The sequence below is a fragment of the Dendrobates tinctorius genome, unplaced genomic scaffold (assembly GCF_039654945.1).
Source record: "Dendrobates tinctorius isolate UK_male_01 unplaced genomic scaffold, ASM3965494v1 ptg000104l, whole genome shotgun sequence".
Taxonomy (NCBI): Eukaryota; Metazoa; Chordata; class Amphibia; order Anura; family Dendrobatidae; genus Dendrobates; species Dendrobates tinctorius.
In genome coordinates this window covers 7,407,029-7,425,958 of record NW_027361772.1, presented here as the reverse complement: position 1 = coordinate 7,425,958, position 18,930 = coordinate 7,407,029, and the positions used below count along the sequence as shown (strand labels likewise).

The following is an 18,930-nucleotide window of genomic DNA, read 5'->3' as shown; positions in this document are numbered from 1 at the left end:
CCATCTGTTGTCTATTCCATTTGCACAACAGCCTATGAAATTGATCATCAATCAGTGTTGCTTCCTAAGTGGACAGTTTGATTTCACAGAAGTTTGATTTACTTGGGAGTTATATTCTGTCGTTTAAGTGTTCCCTTTATTTTTTTTGAGCAGTGTAGTGAAAAACTAAGCAATGGGAAAAAATAATGCAAGTGGACAAACTCTCCAGTTGTCCGGCGCGGCATGTAACAGACAAGCTGCGAATGATCAGTTCTGTCTACATGAATGAGGTTTCCGGCGTCATCCCGTTTTATTTCTGAGCAGCATCCAAAAATCAGTCGACTTCAAACCAATTTTTTTACATTTTTATTTAGCATTAAAAGGGATGTCCCCTCTCAGGAAATCTTGGTACCCGGGTGCAGTTTGTTAAAAAAAATAAACTCTGCTTCACTCACCCTCCCCGGGCTCAGCACTGAGTGACCGTGGGGCTTCTGGTATGGCGCTGATGTTACGTTGACCGCTGCAGACAATTACTGAGCTCAGTGGCTTTACCCTTGTGGATAGAGCGCCTCACGCAGAGCTCACGGATTGGCTGCCGTGTTGTTGATCTGAAGACCACGCCGCATCCAATACCAGACACTGGGTTCACCAGATGAGACTCAATGCTGGTAAGTATTTTTTTGTTATACCTCCCAGGGACCAATATTTTATAAAATTGGACAACAGCGTTTAACAAATCTTCTGGACTTACCTTGAATCATTTCCACCAAAAGCTGACCGTCTTCAGTCCTAAGCTTAACAACATGGTCCACAGGTTGAAAACCTTAGATCTCCGCTCCTTCTTGTAACGCACCTTAGATGGGGTCATCCTATTAACACTGGATAGATGATAAATGTAGGCTACCGGCTATGATCCTGATACCTGGCGTTGATCCCGAGGACAGGAACCCAAAGTCGCACAGGTTGATGAGCATGTGCGACCACCATCCTAGAAACAGTGGTCGCACGTGCTCACTACTGATCCATTCCCACAGGAGACTTTTGGACCCTCTTTCTCGTGATCAGTGGGATTCTTAACAATAATACATTGATCAATATGACCCAGAATGACAATCTATAGGTTTGTAGTGCTCCATAATAACATTTTCGGAGTTCAAAATAGCTAAGTGACAACACTTGTAATGACCGCCATCCCGATTGTGAAGGGATAAAAATTGGAAAAATTGCAAAATGTAACGTCTTGACACAAGAGACTAGTAATTTGTTGTGATTTTCCTTTCTTTTTTTTTTTTTCATGAAAGGCAATTATTTATCTGCAAATATTCAGTGCAACACACAAATCTGCCCATTTATCCGGCGCAGTAGACCAGGCGTTATATATAGTGTAAAACTGTGTCCTGTAAACTGAGTTAATTCCTGTAACAAATACAACTCCCATCATTTCTCGACGCACGATGTGTGATCGCTCCTCCAGCCGCCTTCTGCCACCAGTTTTTTAGCGAGCGTATGATCTAATCCCATAATCTGTGTTCGTCCCTCCGATGGCTGCTCAGTACTAGTACAGCATGACGCTAAGGGGATTTTTCTCTGTTTCAGGCTTTAATGTTGGCGAGTCGTGAAGACTTAACCTGGCGGTGTTCACCAGCTGCAGCCAATCATCTTGAACCTGAATCAGGAGAACAAAAATGGCAGAAGGGTTACTATTACCCACAACATTGGGGCAGATTTATCAATCCTGGTCCCTCTTTAGACTGCACAGTTCGAAAATGTGCCAGGGTACAGTGGCTCATGCCGGATGATAAATTTTAAGCTCCTTTCTAGCAAAGCCGCACGACTCCTCATGAAGTATATCTTGACTTCAGCAAAGCATTTGACAAAGTCTCTCATACAATCCTTATTGAAAAAATGACTAAGTATGGAATGGACAAGGCAACTGTTAGGTGGATTCATAACTGGCTTAGTGATCGGACCCAAAGAGTGGTCGTAAATGGCTGCACATCCAGTTGGAAGAATGTCTCAAGTGGGGTACCACAGGGCTCTGTCCTGGGCCCTGTATTGTTCAACATCTTTATCAACGATTTAGATGAAGGAATTGAGGGTAAACTGATTAAATTTGCTGATGACACAAAGCTAGGAGGGATAGCTAATACTAGAGAAGAGAGAGAGAGGATTCAAAAAGATTTAAATAAACTGGAGAAGTGGGCAGCAACTAACAGAATGGTTTTTAACAGGGAGAAATGCAAAGTACTACATCTGGGCAATAAAAATGAAAAAAGCAGATATAGAATGGGAGGAATAGGGCTAAGTGACAGCACATGTGAAAAAGACTTGGGTATACTAATAGATCACAGACTGAATATGAGTCAACAGTGTGATGCAGCAGCAAAAAAGGCAAATGGAATTCTAGGATGTATTAACAGAAGCATACAGTCTAGATCACGTGAAGTCATTATTTCCCTCTACTCCTCTTTGGTCAGACCTCATCTGGAATATTGTGTCCAGTTTTGGGCACCACATTTTAAAAAAGACATCAACAAACGAGCAAGTTCAGAAAAGAGCGACCAGAATGGTGACCGGTCTGCAAACCCTGTCTTATGAGGAAAGGTTGCAGGATTTGGGAATGTTTAGTTTGCAAAAGAGAAGACTGAGAGGAGACTTAATAGCTGTCTACAAATATCTAAAGGGCTGTCACATTGTAGAAGGATCAACTTTATTCTCATTTGCACAAGGAAAGACTAGAAGCAATGGGATGAAACTGAATGGGAGGAGACACAGATTAGATATTAGAAAAAACTTTTTGACAGTTAGAGTGATCAATGAGTGGAACAGGCTGCCACGAGAAGTGGTGAGTTCTCCTTCAATGGAAGTCTTCAAACAGAGGCTGGACAGACATCTGACTGGGATGATTTAGCGAATCCTGCTTTGAGCAGGGGGTTGGACCAGATGGCCCAGGAGGTCCCTTCCAACTCTACGATTCTATGATTCTATGATTCTAAGTCACTTCCAATTTTTTTTGAGTGAGCCGCTAGACATAGTAGAAACAGACGTAAAACTATATCTACCAAATTTGTATGAAAATTCTCCAAAATTTGGCGTATCTTCTACCAATGTCATGACACACCAACGATAGTACATCTGTGCCAATATCTTTATGTAAACCCGACATCCATCCAGAAAATAATACCTAGGTGCGTCTTAAAGTCTAACATGGGTGTACATTTGACCTTCACATTGCCCTCGCCACAGACCAACACCACCGTATACATGCAAATGCACCGTGGTGGAGAGTGCCACCATCATGAATACAGCAGTCTAATAACTAGGAGTCCATTTTATTTTTCTTTAGGTTCGGTTAGCCACATGGCTCAATATTTTATTAGTTTTTTACCACATCGGAGGTTACACATGTCCCGTACTTACATGTTCCCTTTTGATATATTTCAGATGTTGACCAAGGACCTTGCTAGCATCTGCTCCACTTACATGGTCCATTGTGGATTCATGTGGCATCTGGAAGCAATAACATATGAAAAGTTGTCACAGGGGAGGTATTAAATAACACAGGTACCTATTACTACTAGACATGTGCTGCCCTGTCCAGTATCCACTCCAGTCCACCAACTCAGCCAGACAAAAGCAGTCTTGACTTCTGCACCTGGAATCTTGGACACCTCTTGCACTTAACATGCCGCACAACATCTGTCATGACGGAAGACATGACTGGACGTTGGACCAGTGCAGTGGGTATCTTTTTTCTCAATTCTATTTACTAAGTAAGATTACATTTCCTATTGTTACTTGACTTTATTAAAGTTTGCATTTAGGCCAAATATGAAATGACCTCGAAGACATGTTTCATTAGGATATTTTATTACATGGGTTACCCCACTGATGCCCATCTTTTGTGACCATGCACTATTTAGTTCGAGCAACAAAAAAACAAATCTTAAAATGACAAGGGGCAATACAGAGGGTGCTGGCTTCCCAGAAAAACCCTCAGGGTTTGGAGACCTAGCGTTCTCTTGCCTCACAAACTAGCTCACACCAAAAAGCTTGGCATGGTTCGGAACAGCTGAGGCCTCCTGTTACAGATTTTACATTGTGGCATAGGTGTTTTTGCTTTTTTCCAAATGCTTCAGTGTGTGGATATTATTGTTCATACTCGTTATAGCGTCCCCTTCTGCTATCTGGATTTTATCTCAGAATTTCCACCACGTGAGAAGCTGGTGAGGAGAAATCAATTCTAGTGTGTTGATTCTTGGGCGCACATTCATCAAAAGTGCTAATTTGCAAATGGCAAAAGTTGCTAAACTTTGGCGCAACTTCAACTTTTGTCAGAATTTTGCAACGTTTCAAGCAGTTTTAACCCCTTCAAGACCTTGCCCTTTTTCATTTTTGCGTTTCTGTTTTTCGCTCCTCCCCTTCTTCCGAGACATAACTTTTTTTTATTTTTCCGTCAATATGGCCATGTGAGGGCTTGTTTTTGCGGGACAATTGTACTTTTGAACGACCCCATTTGTTTTACCATATCGTGTACTCAAAAATGGGGAAAAAAAATCCAAGTGCGGTGAAATTGCAAAAAAAAGTGGTAAAACTGACCTGCCATTATTATTTTCCAGGTCATTACGAGTTCATAGACACCAATAATGTCTAGGTGCGTTTTTATTTAAGTGGTGAAAAAAAAATCCAAAATTTATTAAAAATTGCACCATTTTCCATGACCTGTACCGTCTCCATTTTTCGTGATCTCTGACATTTTTAATGATACCATTTTGGTGCAGATACGATCTTTTGATCGCTCGTTATTGCATTGTAATGCAATGTCACGGCGACCAAAAAAACGTAATTCTGGCGTTTTGACTTTTTTTTTGCTATGCCATTTAGCGATCAGGTTAATCCTTTGTTTTTATTGATAGATCGGGCGATTCTGAACACGGCGATACCAAGTATGTGTATGTTTGATTTTTTTTTATTGTTTTATTTTGAATGGGGCGAAAGGGGGTGATTTGAACTTTTATTTTTTTAATCTTTTTAAAAACATTTTTTTTTTACTTTTGTCATGCTTCAATAGTGGGAGACTAGAAGTTGCCATAGCCCGATCGGCTGTGCTACATACAGGCGATGATCATATCGCCGCTATGTAGAGGAATTGCTTACTTGCTATAAGCGCTGACCACCAGGTGGGACTCATAGCAATCCGGCACTGACAACCGTAGAGGTCTCCAGGAGACATCTGGTTGTCATGTCAACCTACCGATGACCCGCGATCATGTGACGGAGGTCACCGGTGGGCAGATTTCCTGCCCGATGGCCAGAAGCGCGCATTAAATACCACTGTCAGAGTTTGACAGTGGCATTTAACGAGTTAATAGCCGCAGGTAGATCGTGATTAAGCCTAAGGGTACCGTTACACCTAGCGATGCACCAGCGATCCCGACCAGCGATATGACGCGGTCAGGATCGCTGGTACATCGCTAGGTGGTCGCTAGTGAGCTGCCAAACAGGCAGATCTCACCAGCGACATCGCTCGGGACGGGGATCGCTACTTACCTGTCAGACGCGGCGATCCTGCGTCCTCCCGCCCGGCTCCACGCGTCGCTCGTCGGCGCCACAGGAAGCGCCGCAGGAAGTGGCCGACGAGAAATGATCCAGGAGCTTCTCGCGCGATCAGCGATAACCAGCGGGGGAGCCGGTCGGAGGTAAGTATCACATGCAGCAATATCGCTAGCAATATAGCTGCAACGTCACAAAATCGGTGACTTTACAGCGATATTGCTAGCGATATCGCAGTGTGTAACGGGGGCTTAATTCAGAGGTCTGTGAAACATAGTCCGTATATGAAACGCAATGCACGGACTGGCTATGGGTCTCCTGACCTGAGCTTATAGCCTCCTAGGAATGTATGAGGCTGTCAAGTTTGGGTCAGGAGACCCATGGCCAGTACATGCTGTGTTTCATACAATGAATGAGGCTTTCTGCCATATTTTAGGAAAAAACGGCAGGATAAATCAGGGCTTTCATGTTTGGCCTGCACTACGGAAAGAATTTATTCTATATCCAAAATTTTCAAAGTGTCTCTCCAGTTATAAGCATGGCATTCGGACAAGGCAGGAGACAGGTAAGCTATGCCAGATATGCAAACAAACATGGTCCTTGTTCCATTGTACTACACCATCTTATTCCCACATCTCTCTGCTTTATGTATATTCTAGCTGCTGTTTCCTTTCACCTCCACAACACCTTTGACATATTCTACACAGTCTCTATACATCAGTACATCAGCCCCTCTCTCCTCCCCTCTCCCATGTACAACTCTGAGGTCCTATTGACATTTCTGAATCACACAACACTATCCACTACAACCATACAGTGCACAAAGTGCTCACACAAATCATAGAACCACCTGCTCTTTGTCTTCTGCCTCCTTCTCTCCCAACCCTGGGCCTCCATATACTACTATATCTAACTCTCATCCTACAACACAGAGAGAGCCTGCCAATCTTATAAACATTCAGTACATGTCTAATCCTGTCTCTTTTAATTGTGGCCTCTGGGACTCACGGTCATCACGCAATAAACTCCTCTGCATTCAAGATTTCTTCCTTTCAAATTCCGTTAACCTTCTGGCTCTTACTGAAGCCTGGATCCAGCAGTCGGACACCACGCCGTGGCTGTTCTTTCGTATGGTGGGCTACAATTTTCATATTCCCCCAGACCTGATAGCAGACAAGGTGGAGGTGTTGATCTACTCATTTCATCACAATGTGCTTTCCAGGTCTTCCCCCCGGTTCCCTCACTTATGTTTCCTTTCTTTCTCCAATGTCCACACCGTCGGAATCTTCAAACCTTTCTCTCAGTGAGTGGCAGTTGTGTATCGCCCTTCAGGCTCCTTCCACCAGTTTCTGGATCACTTTGCCATTTGGATTCCATACTTTCTATCCTGTGATATTTCCACTCTCATCATGGGGGATTTTAACATCCCCATTGATGAGCTGCTCTGCCCATCTGCCTCTCTCACCCATCTTCTTTCTCTAACTTCCTTTGGCCTTTCACAGCTTACTAACTCTCCTACACATGAGGAGGGGAAAACTCTGGACCTGGTCTTCTCACGACTCTGCTCGCTGCATGACTTTACTCTACCGTTCTCTGACCACAACCTTCTTTCCTTCTCTGTCAAGAACTTTCTCAACACTCAGGGTGTGTGCGCACGCTGCGGATTCTGCTGCGGTGTACAGTACCATAATATCCTATGGATATAAAAAAAACGCTGTGCAGACAATGCAGATTTTTCCGCGGTTTCTAAACAGCAGAAAAAATTGACATGTCAATTCTTTCTGCGGATTCCGCTGCGGTTTACCATCTCCTCCATTGTAGAGATGATAAACCGCAGGGCAAAACTGCAGGCTAATCCGCAGATAAACCACAGGTCTTTTGACCTGCAGATTTACCTGCAGATTTTTCAAAATCCGTACGGCTAAATCCGCAGCGTATTCCGCAGCATGTGCACGAACCCTTAAGACACCCCCATATACCACACACACAGAAATCTACGTGTCATCAATACCCAGCAGCTTATGAACAATCTACAGATATCTTTAGTTCCCATCTCCTGTCCACACTCAGCATTGTCACTTTATAGTAATAGATTGCAGAGCACCCTGGATGAAGCTGCAGCTGCTACACGCAGAAAGACCCTGGCACATGTTGCAAACACGTTTTCTCCAGCACCGCTCAAGGTGTGCCGAGCGTTTGTGGAGAAAATAACTTTCAGCAGAAGACTTCATCCACTATAAGTTCATGCTCAAAACTTAGAACTCTGCTCTCCATCTGGTTAAACAAGTCCATTTCACCGCCCTCATGACATCACTATCCAACAATTCAAAACAACTCTTTGAAACCTTCCACTCCCTCCGTAACTCTAAAATACAGGCTCCCATCACCAACCTAAGTGCTGACGATCTGGCCACTTATTACCTACAAAAAATCAATCATATCCACAAGGACAATTTTGCAGAATCTCCTCAGAGTCTGGATCCCCTTCCCTCCTGCACCTCAAGTTCACTTTCCATCTTCGAGCTTGACACGGAAGAAGAAGTTACCAGACTCCTCGCTTCTTCCCGCCCTACAACCTGCAGCAGTGACCCTATTCCCTCACATCTCCTTCAGTCCCTCTCCCCAGCTCTCACTACCCACCTAGCTAAAATATTTAACCTCTTTCTTCGGATATCTTTCCTCTTCATTCAAACACATCATCATATCCCCTTTACTTAAAAAGCCATCCCTGGACCAGAACTTCGCTGATAACTACAGATTGGTCTATAATCTTTCCTTTATCTCCAAACTCCTGAAATTCTTGGTCCACTCCCGTCTCATCCGCTATCTCTCAGATAACTCTTTTCTCGACCCTTTACAATCTGGTTTACGCCCTTCACATTCTACTGAAACTGTCCTTACTAAAGTCTCTAATAATGTATTAACAGCAAAATCTAATAGTCACTGCTCCCTACTGATTCTCCTAGATCTCTCTGCCACATTTGACACTGTGGATCACCAGAGCCTTATCACTATGATTCACTCTACGAGTCTCATGGACATCGTTCTCTCCTGGTTCTCCTCCTATCTCAATAACCACTCTTTCACTGTATCTTTTGCCGACTATTCTTCCACTAATCTTCCCCATACTATCAGGGGTTCCTCAAGGCTCAGTTCTAGTTCCTCTCCTCTTCTCCATATAAACTGCCCCTATTGGACAGACCATCAGCAGATTTGGTTTCCAGCATCATCTCTATGCCGATGACACCCAACTATACACCTCTTCACCTTACATCTCCCCCACTTTAATACAAAATACCAGGGACTATCTGTCTGCAGTCTCTAACTTAATATCCTCCCTCTATCTCAAACTCACGCTCTCCAAAACAGAACTCCTTGTGTTTCCTCCCTCTACTAACCTAACTATACCCGACTTTGCAATTTCCTTGGATGCTGCAACCATAACTCCAAAGCAGCAAGCGCTCTGTCTTGGCGTCATATTTGACACCCAACTTTCCTTTATTCCCTAGTTCCAATCACTCGGTTGTGTCATCTGCACCTTAAAAACATCTCCAGAATCCGGGCTTATCTTGCCTTTGAAACTGCAAAAACTCTTATTCACTCTTGTCTGGACAACTGCAACTTTATTCTGATTGGTCTCCCTCTAACCAAACTCTCTCCTCTCCAATTCATCCTGAATGCAGCAGCCAGGGTCATATTTTTTGTCCAGCAGCTTCACCAACGCCTCTACCCTGTGCCAGCCATTGCACTGGTTACTCATTTATTACAGAATACATTACAAACTCATCTCTCTCACCCACAAATTCCTCCACAGATCTGCACCGCCCAACATCTCCTCCCTCATTTCTGTCTATCGCCCTTACCTGCTCTCCATTCTGCAATTGATGTAAGGCCGGAATCACACTAGCGATTAAATCGGACGAATGCAATGAGATAAAAAATCGCATTGCAGTCGTCCCAATGTTATTCTATGGTGCTGCGACCATCATGCGTTTTATTAACGGATCCGTTCCTCGGACCGAGACAATCGCAGCATGCTGCGATTGTCACCCATTTTCGGATCGGATTCGCCAATGCAAGTCTATGGATGCGTTTAAAAATCGCATTGAAAATGCACCACACGTGTGACTTGTGATTAAATCGCAAGACTTCTCCAGGTCAACAGGAAAGAGCATCAGGCATTGGCATTGGATGTGAAACGGATGCTTAGATGCGAATAAAATCGGTTCATCGCCGGAAAATGGGATGACAGACGGATCCCTGGACAAGAATTCTTTGTGCGATTTCGTACCGTTAAAATCGGACCGATTTTTTAATGGTTGTGTGTGACTCCAGCCTAAGAGTAACATCCACCAAAATCCGAATCTCGTACCTCCGTCTCCAAAACTTCTCCTATGCTGCACCAGTTTTCTGGATTGCGCTACCCCAAACGATCTGACTAATATCTAGCCCCCAATGTTTTTAAGCGTGCTTTAAAACTCATCTGTTTAGACATGCCTATCACCTCAACTCACTAACTTAACTCTCCCCTGTTCCCTCCTAAATCTGCTCCCTCCTATTAATTTGTCTCTACATCCTCCATACCCCCAACAGCACATGGAAAGTGCACTCAGACAGATCCTGGCTGATGATGGATCATTCACCTTAATTTAATATAAGGATGTGTAGATCAGACATGACAGCACATTCTACCTATTGTGTCCCCCCATTTCCTTATAGTTTGTAATTTATTGAGCAGAGGACCCTCACTCCTCCTGTAACTGGTGAAATGTGTTAAATTATATTGTTTTTATTGTCTGTACATGTCCCTATTTAATTGTAACGCGCTGAGGAATATGTTACCACTATATAAATAAAAATTATTATTATTATGAATCATTCTATCACCAGGAGACAAGAGGGTTGGGGTTGTCTGGCTGAGCTTCTCATCACGTGTGACCACCGGCACTAGATAAAGTGGGGTATGAGCACACTGCCTGCACTGCATCCATCTTTTCTGGAATTGCAGGTGGAAAATCCTTGACTTGTTTTAGTAGCAGCAAAGTGGATGAGATTTTAACAAATCTGATCTATGGTCTGCAGAAAAAAATCTGCACGGAAATTATCATGTGGAGTAGATTTTATATCCACAACATGTCAATTTATGTCGGAGATTTCACCCGATACAGTCCATAGAGTGAAATTTGTGTTGGAAAAATCTGCAAAATTCCCCTAGGTGACCATTGGGAGAGGGACTCAGGAATCAGGATCACTGGGGTTGGGGGACGCCACGAGGATCCGTTTACCCCATGTCAGAGCACTACGTCAGAGCTGTACTTTGTGAGTGTTCCCTCTATGTGACATTAATATCGGATTTACATGGTCATATAACCGGGGCTGGTCCAGATACGAACCAGTACAGGAAGAGCTCGGAACATGTAGCTGAAGGAATAGTACAGGAGGTTGACGAAGGAGGCCGCGTACAGGTCTGCATAGCGGATCAGCTGGCTGGAGAAGAGCGTATGCCGGGAACCGCTGCGGAACAGGCTGCCCATCTTCCCGTAACATGAGTCCATCTCTTGGGTAATTTTCTGTGAAGAAGATCACACTTTTACAAGAAAAGCAATTACTGATGAGCTAATCATAATAATATACACTATAAGGACAAAAGCACTGGGGCAGCTGCACATTACACCTACAGGAGATCTTATGACCGGCCATTTTCAATCCATAGGCATTTATATGGGTTGTCCACCTTTGCAGCTATTACAGCTTCCACTCTTCTGCAAAGGGTTTCTATAAGATTTTGGAGGTGTCTATGGGAATCTCGGCTCATTCATCCAGATCATTTGTCAGGTCAGACACTGATGGAGGAGAAGCTGGGATCACAATCTCCAATCTAGTTCATTCAAAAGTTTTCAGTAGGGTTGAGGTCTGGGCTGTCAGTCATGTTCTTCCAAACAAAAGTCGCCCAATCATGAGGACCTTGCTTTGTGCACTCGGCACAGTCATGTGGAACAGAAAAGAGTCTTCCACCAAACTGGTCCCACAAAGTTTGACGCTACAATTTTACAAAATGTCCTGGTAAGCTGAAGTATTAAGATTTCATTTCACTGGAACTACGAGGCCGATCCCTGAAAACCAATCCCAGAGCATATCCCTCTTCCACCAACGTTACTGATGGCACAATGCCGTCGGGCAGGTAACATTCTCCTGGCATTCACCAAACCTAGAATTGTCCATCAGATGTCAGATAGAGAAGGGTGATCCATCATTGCACAAAACATGTTTCCTCTGCTCCACAGTCCAGTGATGGCAACTTTACACCAATCCATCCAAAACTTGGTATTATGCTTGGTGATGTAAGGCTGCATGCAGCTACTTGGCCATGAATCTCCAGGCGGGGACACATTGTGATGAGTTTAATACTAGAGGGGGTCTGGACATTTATGGAGTCAGCAAAGCGGTGGTGACTTTTCTGTCCTCAGCTCCTCAGCAGTTGGTGACCCTGCTTTGTAATGTTACGGGGTCTCCACTTCATGGCTGAGTTGCTGCGGTTACTTCTCATCTCAAGAATATCACTCACAGGTGAAGGGGGAAGATTTAGGAGGGAAAAAATCTCATGATCTGACTTGTTGCCCTGGTGACCCCCTATTACAGGACTGCGCTGGTATCAGTGAGACCATTAGGCTATGTGCACACGTTACGGAATTCCAGCGGAAGTTACCGCGGGAATTCTGGAATTCCATTCCGCGGGAAAACCGCATTTTTAAATTCCCGCGATTTTCCCGTGGAAAAACTAGTGATTTACAAGTGTAATTAGCTTGCAGAACACTAGCGTTTTCCAAGCGATCTGTAGCATTGCTTGGAGAACTGATTGACAGGTTGGTCACACTCGTCAAACATAGTGTTCTACTTTTTACTATTGAGGCTGCCTATGCGGCATCAATAGTAAAAGATATAATGTTAAAAATAATAATAAAAAAAAAAAAATCGTGTTTTTCTCACCTTCCGCGCAGCGTTCCCGATCATCGCAATGCTGCCGGCAGGTCCCGTTCCCAGTGATGCATTGTGGTAATGACCTTTGATGGCGTCACGGTCTCGCGAGACCGCGACGTCATCAAAGGTCATTGCCGCAATGCATCACTGGGAACGGGACCTGCCGGCAGCATCGCTGAAGCCTGGTGACGCTGCGCGGGACATAGGAAGGTGAGAATATGACGATTTTTTTATTTTAACTCTATTTTTTACAGGGATATGGTACCCAAAGCCCGGAGGACAGTCTCCTCTCCTCCGGACCGTGGGTACCATCCGCAAATGTTCTGCTTACTTTTCGCATGGTGGGCACAGCCACATGTGGGAAGTAAGCGGAACAATGCAATCCTATGGGTGCAGAATCGCCGCGTTTCCGCAAAATTAATGAGCATGCTGCGTATTTTTCCGCGATGCGATTCCGCCGCGGGATAATCCGCAGCATTAGCACAGCATTGCGGAATCCCATAGGATTGCATGGGATGCTGTTTTTTTGCGTTTTCGCTGCAAAAACGCGCGTTAAAAACACGAGACAAACGCAACGTATGAACGCAGCCTTACCACCAGCCATTCTGTCACATGTTAGTATAGAGGCAGATGGCATGGCGGGGTGCAGCGGTCGGTCATACACCGTGGGCAATGGGACGGAAGAAAAAACCCGAATTCAAGATTAAGAGGTTTGTCCCAATCCTTTTTTCCATATACTGTATATAGACATGCACTTACAGTCATGTACAGGCCGTTGGCTTGCAGACAGCAGAGGGGTCACATTACCTGAATCTTCTTCTGAATGGAGCTGATATTTGGCTGCTCACAGCTGCCGCTGTCTATGTGTCTGGAGAAAACATGAATATACAATGATGATTAGGTAGCTAGACTGACTGTAGAAATGAATACTGACTATTTCTTGCGTGTTCATACAAGAAAAAATGCTCCTCTAATACACAGAGAGATGGTGTCCGCTAATCTGTCATCTGATGATCTGGCCATGATTCAGTCTCCCCACCTCTGAAACAGAACACTAGTAAATGTAGTGTCAAGTGCAGCCATCAATGTATCATGCTCCAGGACTAGACATAAATTAGTCTTTAGTGGACGCTTTTTTTATTTTCTATAATTCCAGTATTTTGATCTATCTGCCGTCCTGTGATCATGCAATATAACATGAGGCAATACAATAAAAGATATAGCCGGCATTAGTCTAGCGAGGATCTAAAGGGTAAAAATTCTTGTAAAATGGAATCTGTCACCAGGTTTTTGCCTCGTAGTCTGAGAGCAGCATCACGTGGAGGAAGTCACGCAGATTCCAGCGATATGTCACTTACTGGGCTGCACCCTGCAGTTTTGATAAAATCATTGTTTCACCAGAAGAGTATCACTAGGGGACTAGTAAACCTGCTGCCATTTATTCCAACCCCGCCCCCACCTCTCATAGGCAGGCTATACACAGTGCACACAGAAAGCTGCCAATCAGTGGTGTGGGCAGGGTTATAAGAGCTCAGAGTTCCAAGAACTTGTAAATCTGCCGCAGATAAAGCAGTGATTTTATCAAAACTAAACCAAGCAGCCCATTAAGTGATATATCCCTGAAATCGGTGTCTCTGCCCCTACATCATGCTGCTCTCAGATGAGGTAGCAAAAAAATAATGACAAATTCTCTTTAAGGAAACTGCCTAGCTGGTGTAAGGAGACTTATAGGCTATGCAATGCTTCATGAGTCATAAAGTTTCAAATAGCCTCTGCACAGAGCGGAGCCTCTAATGCCGCATGCTGTAATTAATAATCCTAGAAGTCAAAACTGACACTTTGAACAGCTCTTCCACATTATTTAAGACTAGCTGAAGAGCCCGGCGTTGCCTGGGCATAGTAACCAACTGTGGTTAGTTATAACAAATTATAATGATTATATTGCACATAAAAACATTTCACATCATATATTCAACACTACAGATTTGCAACACAAATTAGCTAAACGATTACCCAAGTATTCATAGTATTTTATTTTCAACTCATTCAAGAGCCTTTTGATAAACAACATGTTTGGTTTTTCCTTTTGGTGCAAAGATGAACAGATTTTTGGCAGTTCCAACTCTTGAACAGATCACGTAAAGTTGACCATGAGAAAAGCATGGAGATTGCAAATTGATCCCTACTACTTAAATTAATCCCTACTACTTTCAAAGACTGTCCCTGAGCATTGTTAATGGACATTGCAAATAGCAGTTGAACTGGAAATTGGAGACGTTTAAAATCAAAAAACAAATCAGACGGAATGAGTGGAATTCTTGGAATGAAAATGTCCTCTCCTTTGGCACATCCTGTTTCTGAGCTGTGTGATACTGTCTGCTGAGCTGTGTATCTAACCCTATCCTGTGTGATAATGTCTGCTGACCTATGTACCTAATCCTCTCCTGTGTGATACTTTCTGCTGAGCTGTGTATCTAATCCTATCGTGTGTTACTGACTGCTCAGCCGTGTATCTAAATTCTATCCTGTGTGATACTGGGCTCCCCCTGCAGTCTGTGTCAGAGGGTGGTCTGTGTTGGCACGGTAATAAATTGTGTTATTTCCAGCTTTACAGAAGGACGATAACACCATAGAAATGATAAGAATAATAGGCCAAATTGTTTGGTGAATTGGAACGCGCAGAGTTAAAATTTCGCCTCACAACATAGCCTATGACGCTCTCGGGGTCCAGACGTGTGAATGTGCAAAATTTTATGGCTGTAGCTGCAACGGTGCAGATACCAATCCCGGACATACATACATACACACACACATACACACATTGAGCTTTATATATTAGATATAAAACCTAACAAAAATCACCAACTTGGCAAGGTTGTTAAGGAAAAACTTTACCCCCTAGACCACCTGTCAAGGGCTTCTCATGCAGACTACTACGTCTCTCACTTTGCAATGATGCATGAATCCCAAAACTGATGTATGCAAATTGAGATTTAGTTTGGCTTTATATCATAAGGGCTCATTTACAGCCGTTAAACAACCGTCGATGGGCAGATTATTAACCCCTTCACCTTTTTTGCACCTTACTGACCAGGCCAATTTTTACAATTCTGACCAATGTATCTTTAGGAGGTAATAACTCTGGAACGTTTTGTCATGACACTTTGTACATTATGGTAATAGTAAATTTAAGTCAATTTTTTTTGCGTTTATTTGTGAAAATATCAGAATTTTTGAGAAAATGTTCACAATTGTTAAACTTTTAATTTTTATGCATTTAACCAGAAAGTTACATCCCACAAAATAATTAATAAATAGCATTTACCACATGTCTACTTTACATAGTAGTTTAATCTATGTAAAAAAAAAAAATTGCTTTCCTTAGGAAGTTACGAGGGTTAAAATTTATCAGCAATTTCTAATTTTTCCAATAAAATTTACAAAACCATTTTTTTCATATTTGAAGTGAGCTTGAGGGGCCTATATGAAAGAAAATACACCAAATTGACACAATTTTAAAAACTGCACCTCTCAGAGTGCTCAAAACCAGATATTCAAGAAATGTATTAACCCTTCAGGTGCTTCACAGGAACTAAAGCAATATGGAAGAAAAAAATAAAAATTTTACTTTTTCCCACAAAAATTTAGCTTTAGCCCCAAATTTTGCATTTTCACAAGGGTAACAGGAGAAAATAGATCATATAGTTTGTTTTGCAATTTCTCTTGAGTACACCGATACTCCACATGTGCTGAAAAACTACTGTTTGGGCACAAGGCAGGGTTCGAAACGGAAGGCACACCCTTCAACTTTTAGAGTGCAAAATTGACAGGAATAGATAGTGGATGCCATGTTGTGTTTGTAGAGCCCCTGATGAGCCTAAACGGTAGAATGCCCCCAACGGATGAACACATTCCAGAAACTACACCCCTCAAGAAATTTATTTAGAGCCGTGGTGAGCACCTTGAACTCCCAGGTGCGTCACAGAATTTTATAACGTTGAGCCGTGAAAATGAAATAATGAAATTTTTCCCCACAAAAATGTTGTTTTTGCCACAAAGTTTTCATTTTCTCAAGGGTAACAGAAGAAAATGGGCCATACAATTTGTTGTGCAATTTCTCCTGAGAACAGCAATACCCCATATGTGGCACAAAACTACTGTTTGGGTGCACGGCAGGGCTCAGAAACCCCCGTAAGTGACCCCATTTTACAAACTGCACCTCTCTATGAATTCATCTAAGGATGCAGTGATCATATTGACACCACAGGTGTGTCACAGAATGTTATACTATTGGGCAGTGAAGAAAAAATAATTACATTTTTACCACAAAAATGTTGCTTTAGCCCCAGATTTTACATTTTCATATGGGAAATGGGTAAAAATTACACCAAAATTTGGCACACAATTTTTCGCGAACATGACAATGTCCCACACCCACATGGCAAGACTCGAAGGGACGGAGCGTTATTTGACTCCTGGAGCGCAAATTTTCCTAGAATAGGTTGCAGACTCCATTTACAGAGCCCCTAAGTGCTAAAAGAGCTGAATCACCTCTCAAATGACCCCATTTTGGAAATTACATCCCTCTAGGAATTTATCTACCGGTGTAGTGATGATTTTGAACTCCAAGCAGCAGTGGATGTTGCTGAATGAAAATTGCAAATCTGCTATTATAGTAGCCGTACATTGTAGTGTCCAGTGCACTATGCCCAGCTCGTGCTTCTGAAGACATGCAACTGTAAATTAAGCGGGCTCTCATCGCTACAGAAATGCCGAGCATTTAGACACTAAATCTGGTTTAGGCACACTTTAGGGCTCAGAAGAGGGAGGGGGCATTTGGATTTGGGAGCACAGAATTCGCTGGATTTCTTTTGGGGGGTGAGGAACCATTGAGTTTTTCCAGAACCCTTGTGTTACGAGCAACGTGGAAGCCTCCTATATTTCTGTTAACAGATGACGGACCTGAGTGGGGATTTGCTTTTCTTTGTGGATTGAGTTGAAGCTTTTATTGGGAACATTTTAAATAACATTTTGGATCACATTTATCCTGCGCTGTACGCTGAGCACTTACATCTTGGTTTCCTTCTAAATCTCTGAATAACGTGATTTAGATAAAATACCAGAGGGATCCTTTCACTATAATGAGGCAATAGAGTTTCTCTGGACTCCGTCTGGCCTCAGTTCAGCAGTGTCCTTTTCAGAGGTGCACAAAACTGTGGACTGCACTTTTATGCATGCCTAAAAAGACAAACACTGCTGGATCACAGGTCCCATGGAGTCAACAGTGACTCCATCTACCTCTTCTGCCGGGGGTTCCATCTGAATCATGTATTTCAGAGAGTTGCACAAAAACCCCGGTATAAGCGCTCAGCACAGGATAAATGTGAGCCGAGCTTTACTGCGATCTTTGGGAGGCAGAATGAACAAATCAACAGCAGGTAAATAATTGGTTTTGTTTATTTTTTTATGCCGTTCCTGGTGTTGTATAAATGATTAGATGACTTTATGATTTGGGTTGGAGCGATTACAGCGATACCAGATTTATATCTGGTTTTTATGTGTGGCAGCTGTCACACATTAAAAGACGCTTTTATTTGCAAAACAAGTTTTTGCATCACCATATATTGAGAGCTATAAGTTTGCTATATTTCTGGCGACAGAGTCATGTGAGAGCTTGTTTAATGCGGGACAAGTTGATGTTTTTATTGATATCATTTTTGGGCACATTACATTTTTTGATCACTTTCAATTCCGATTTTTGGAGGATCAATGAACAAAAGCCAGGAATTTGTTGTTTTTTTTATTCCATGCCATTTTGTGTGTGGCAAAAGTGATAAGGCAGCTTTATTCCTCGGGTCAGTACGATTACAGCGATACCTCATTTACTGTATATAATTGCTTTTATGTTTTGCAGCTTTTTTTCAATAAAAACTATTTTATTAAGTAAAAACACAATTGTTTTTGCATTGCTCTATTCTGACAATTATAACTTTTTTTTATCTTTCTGCTGATGGACCTGTTTGGCAGCTTGTTTTTTTTGCAGAAACAAGATGATGTTTTCAGCTATACAGTTTTTATTTTAATTCATCTTTTTGATCGCGTTTTATTCCACTTTTTATATAGCAGTATGATGAAGCATAGTTTGTTGCCAAGTTTTTTATTTTTTTATGGTGTTCACTGAAGAGGCTAACCAGTGTAACGGTTTTACAGATGATGCCAAGTATGTATACTTTTTTTTGTTTATGTTTGTTTTTACATAAAGATGCATATTTATGGGTATAAATTTTTTTTTCCATTTTTTTTATTTATTTTGTCATTTTTATTTATTTTTTTTTATTTATACATTTTTTAAAACTTTTTTACTTTTTTTTTTACTTGGTGCCTCTATAGAACTTTAACTTTTATCACTCTGATTGCTGG

General features: G+C 42.4%; 1 protein-coding gene across 1 annotated transcript in view; it reads right to left on the bottom strand.

Annotated features, from left to right (window-relative positions):
* Positions 1-329: 329 nt before the first annotated feature.
* The window catches only part of LOC141100301 (cytosolic purine 5'-nucleotidase-like), a 72,029-nt gene continuing 53,428 nt past the window's right edge, over positions 330-18,930 (bottom strand). The window contains exons 15-18 of the mRNA XM_073588680.1: positions 13,318-13,378; positions 10,926-11,102; positions 3,400-3,489; positions 330-1,645 (exon numbers count right to left, since the gene is read on the bottom strand). Of these exons, the coding sequence (XP_073444781.1) occupies positions 1,535-1,645; positions 3,400-3,489; positions 10,926-11,102; positions 13,318-13,378 (439 nt within the window). The 3' untranslated portion in view covers positions 330-1,534. The remainder of the gene's footprint in view (positions 1,646-3,399; positions 3,490-10,925; positions 11,103-13,317; positions 13,379-18,930) is intronic.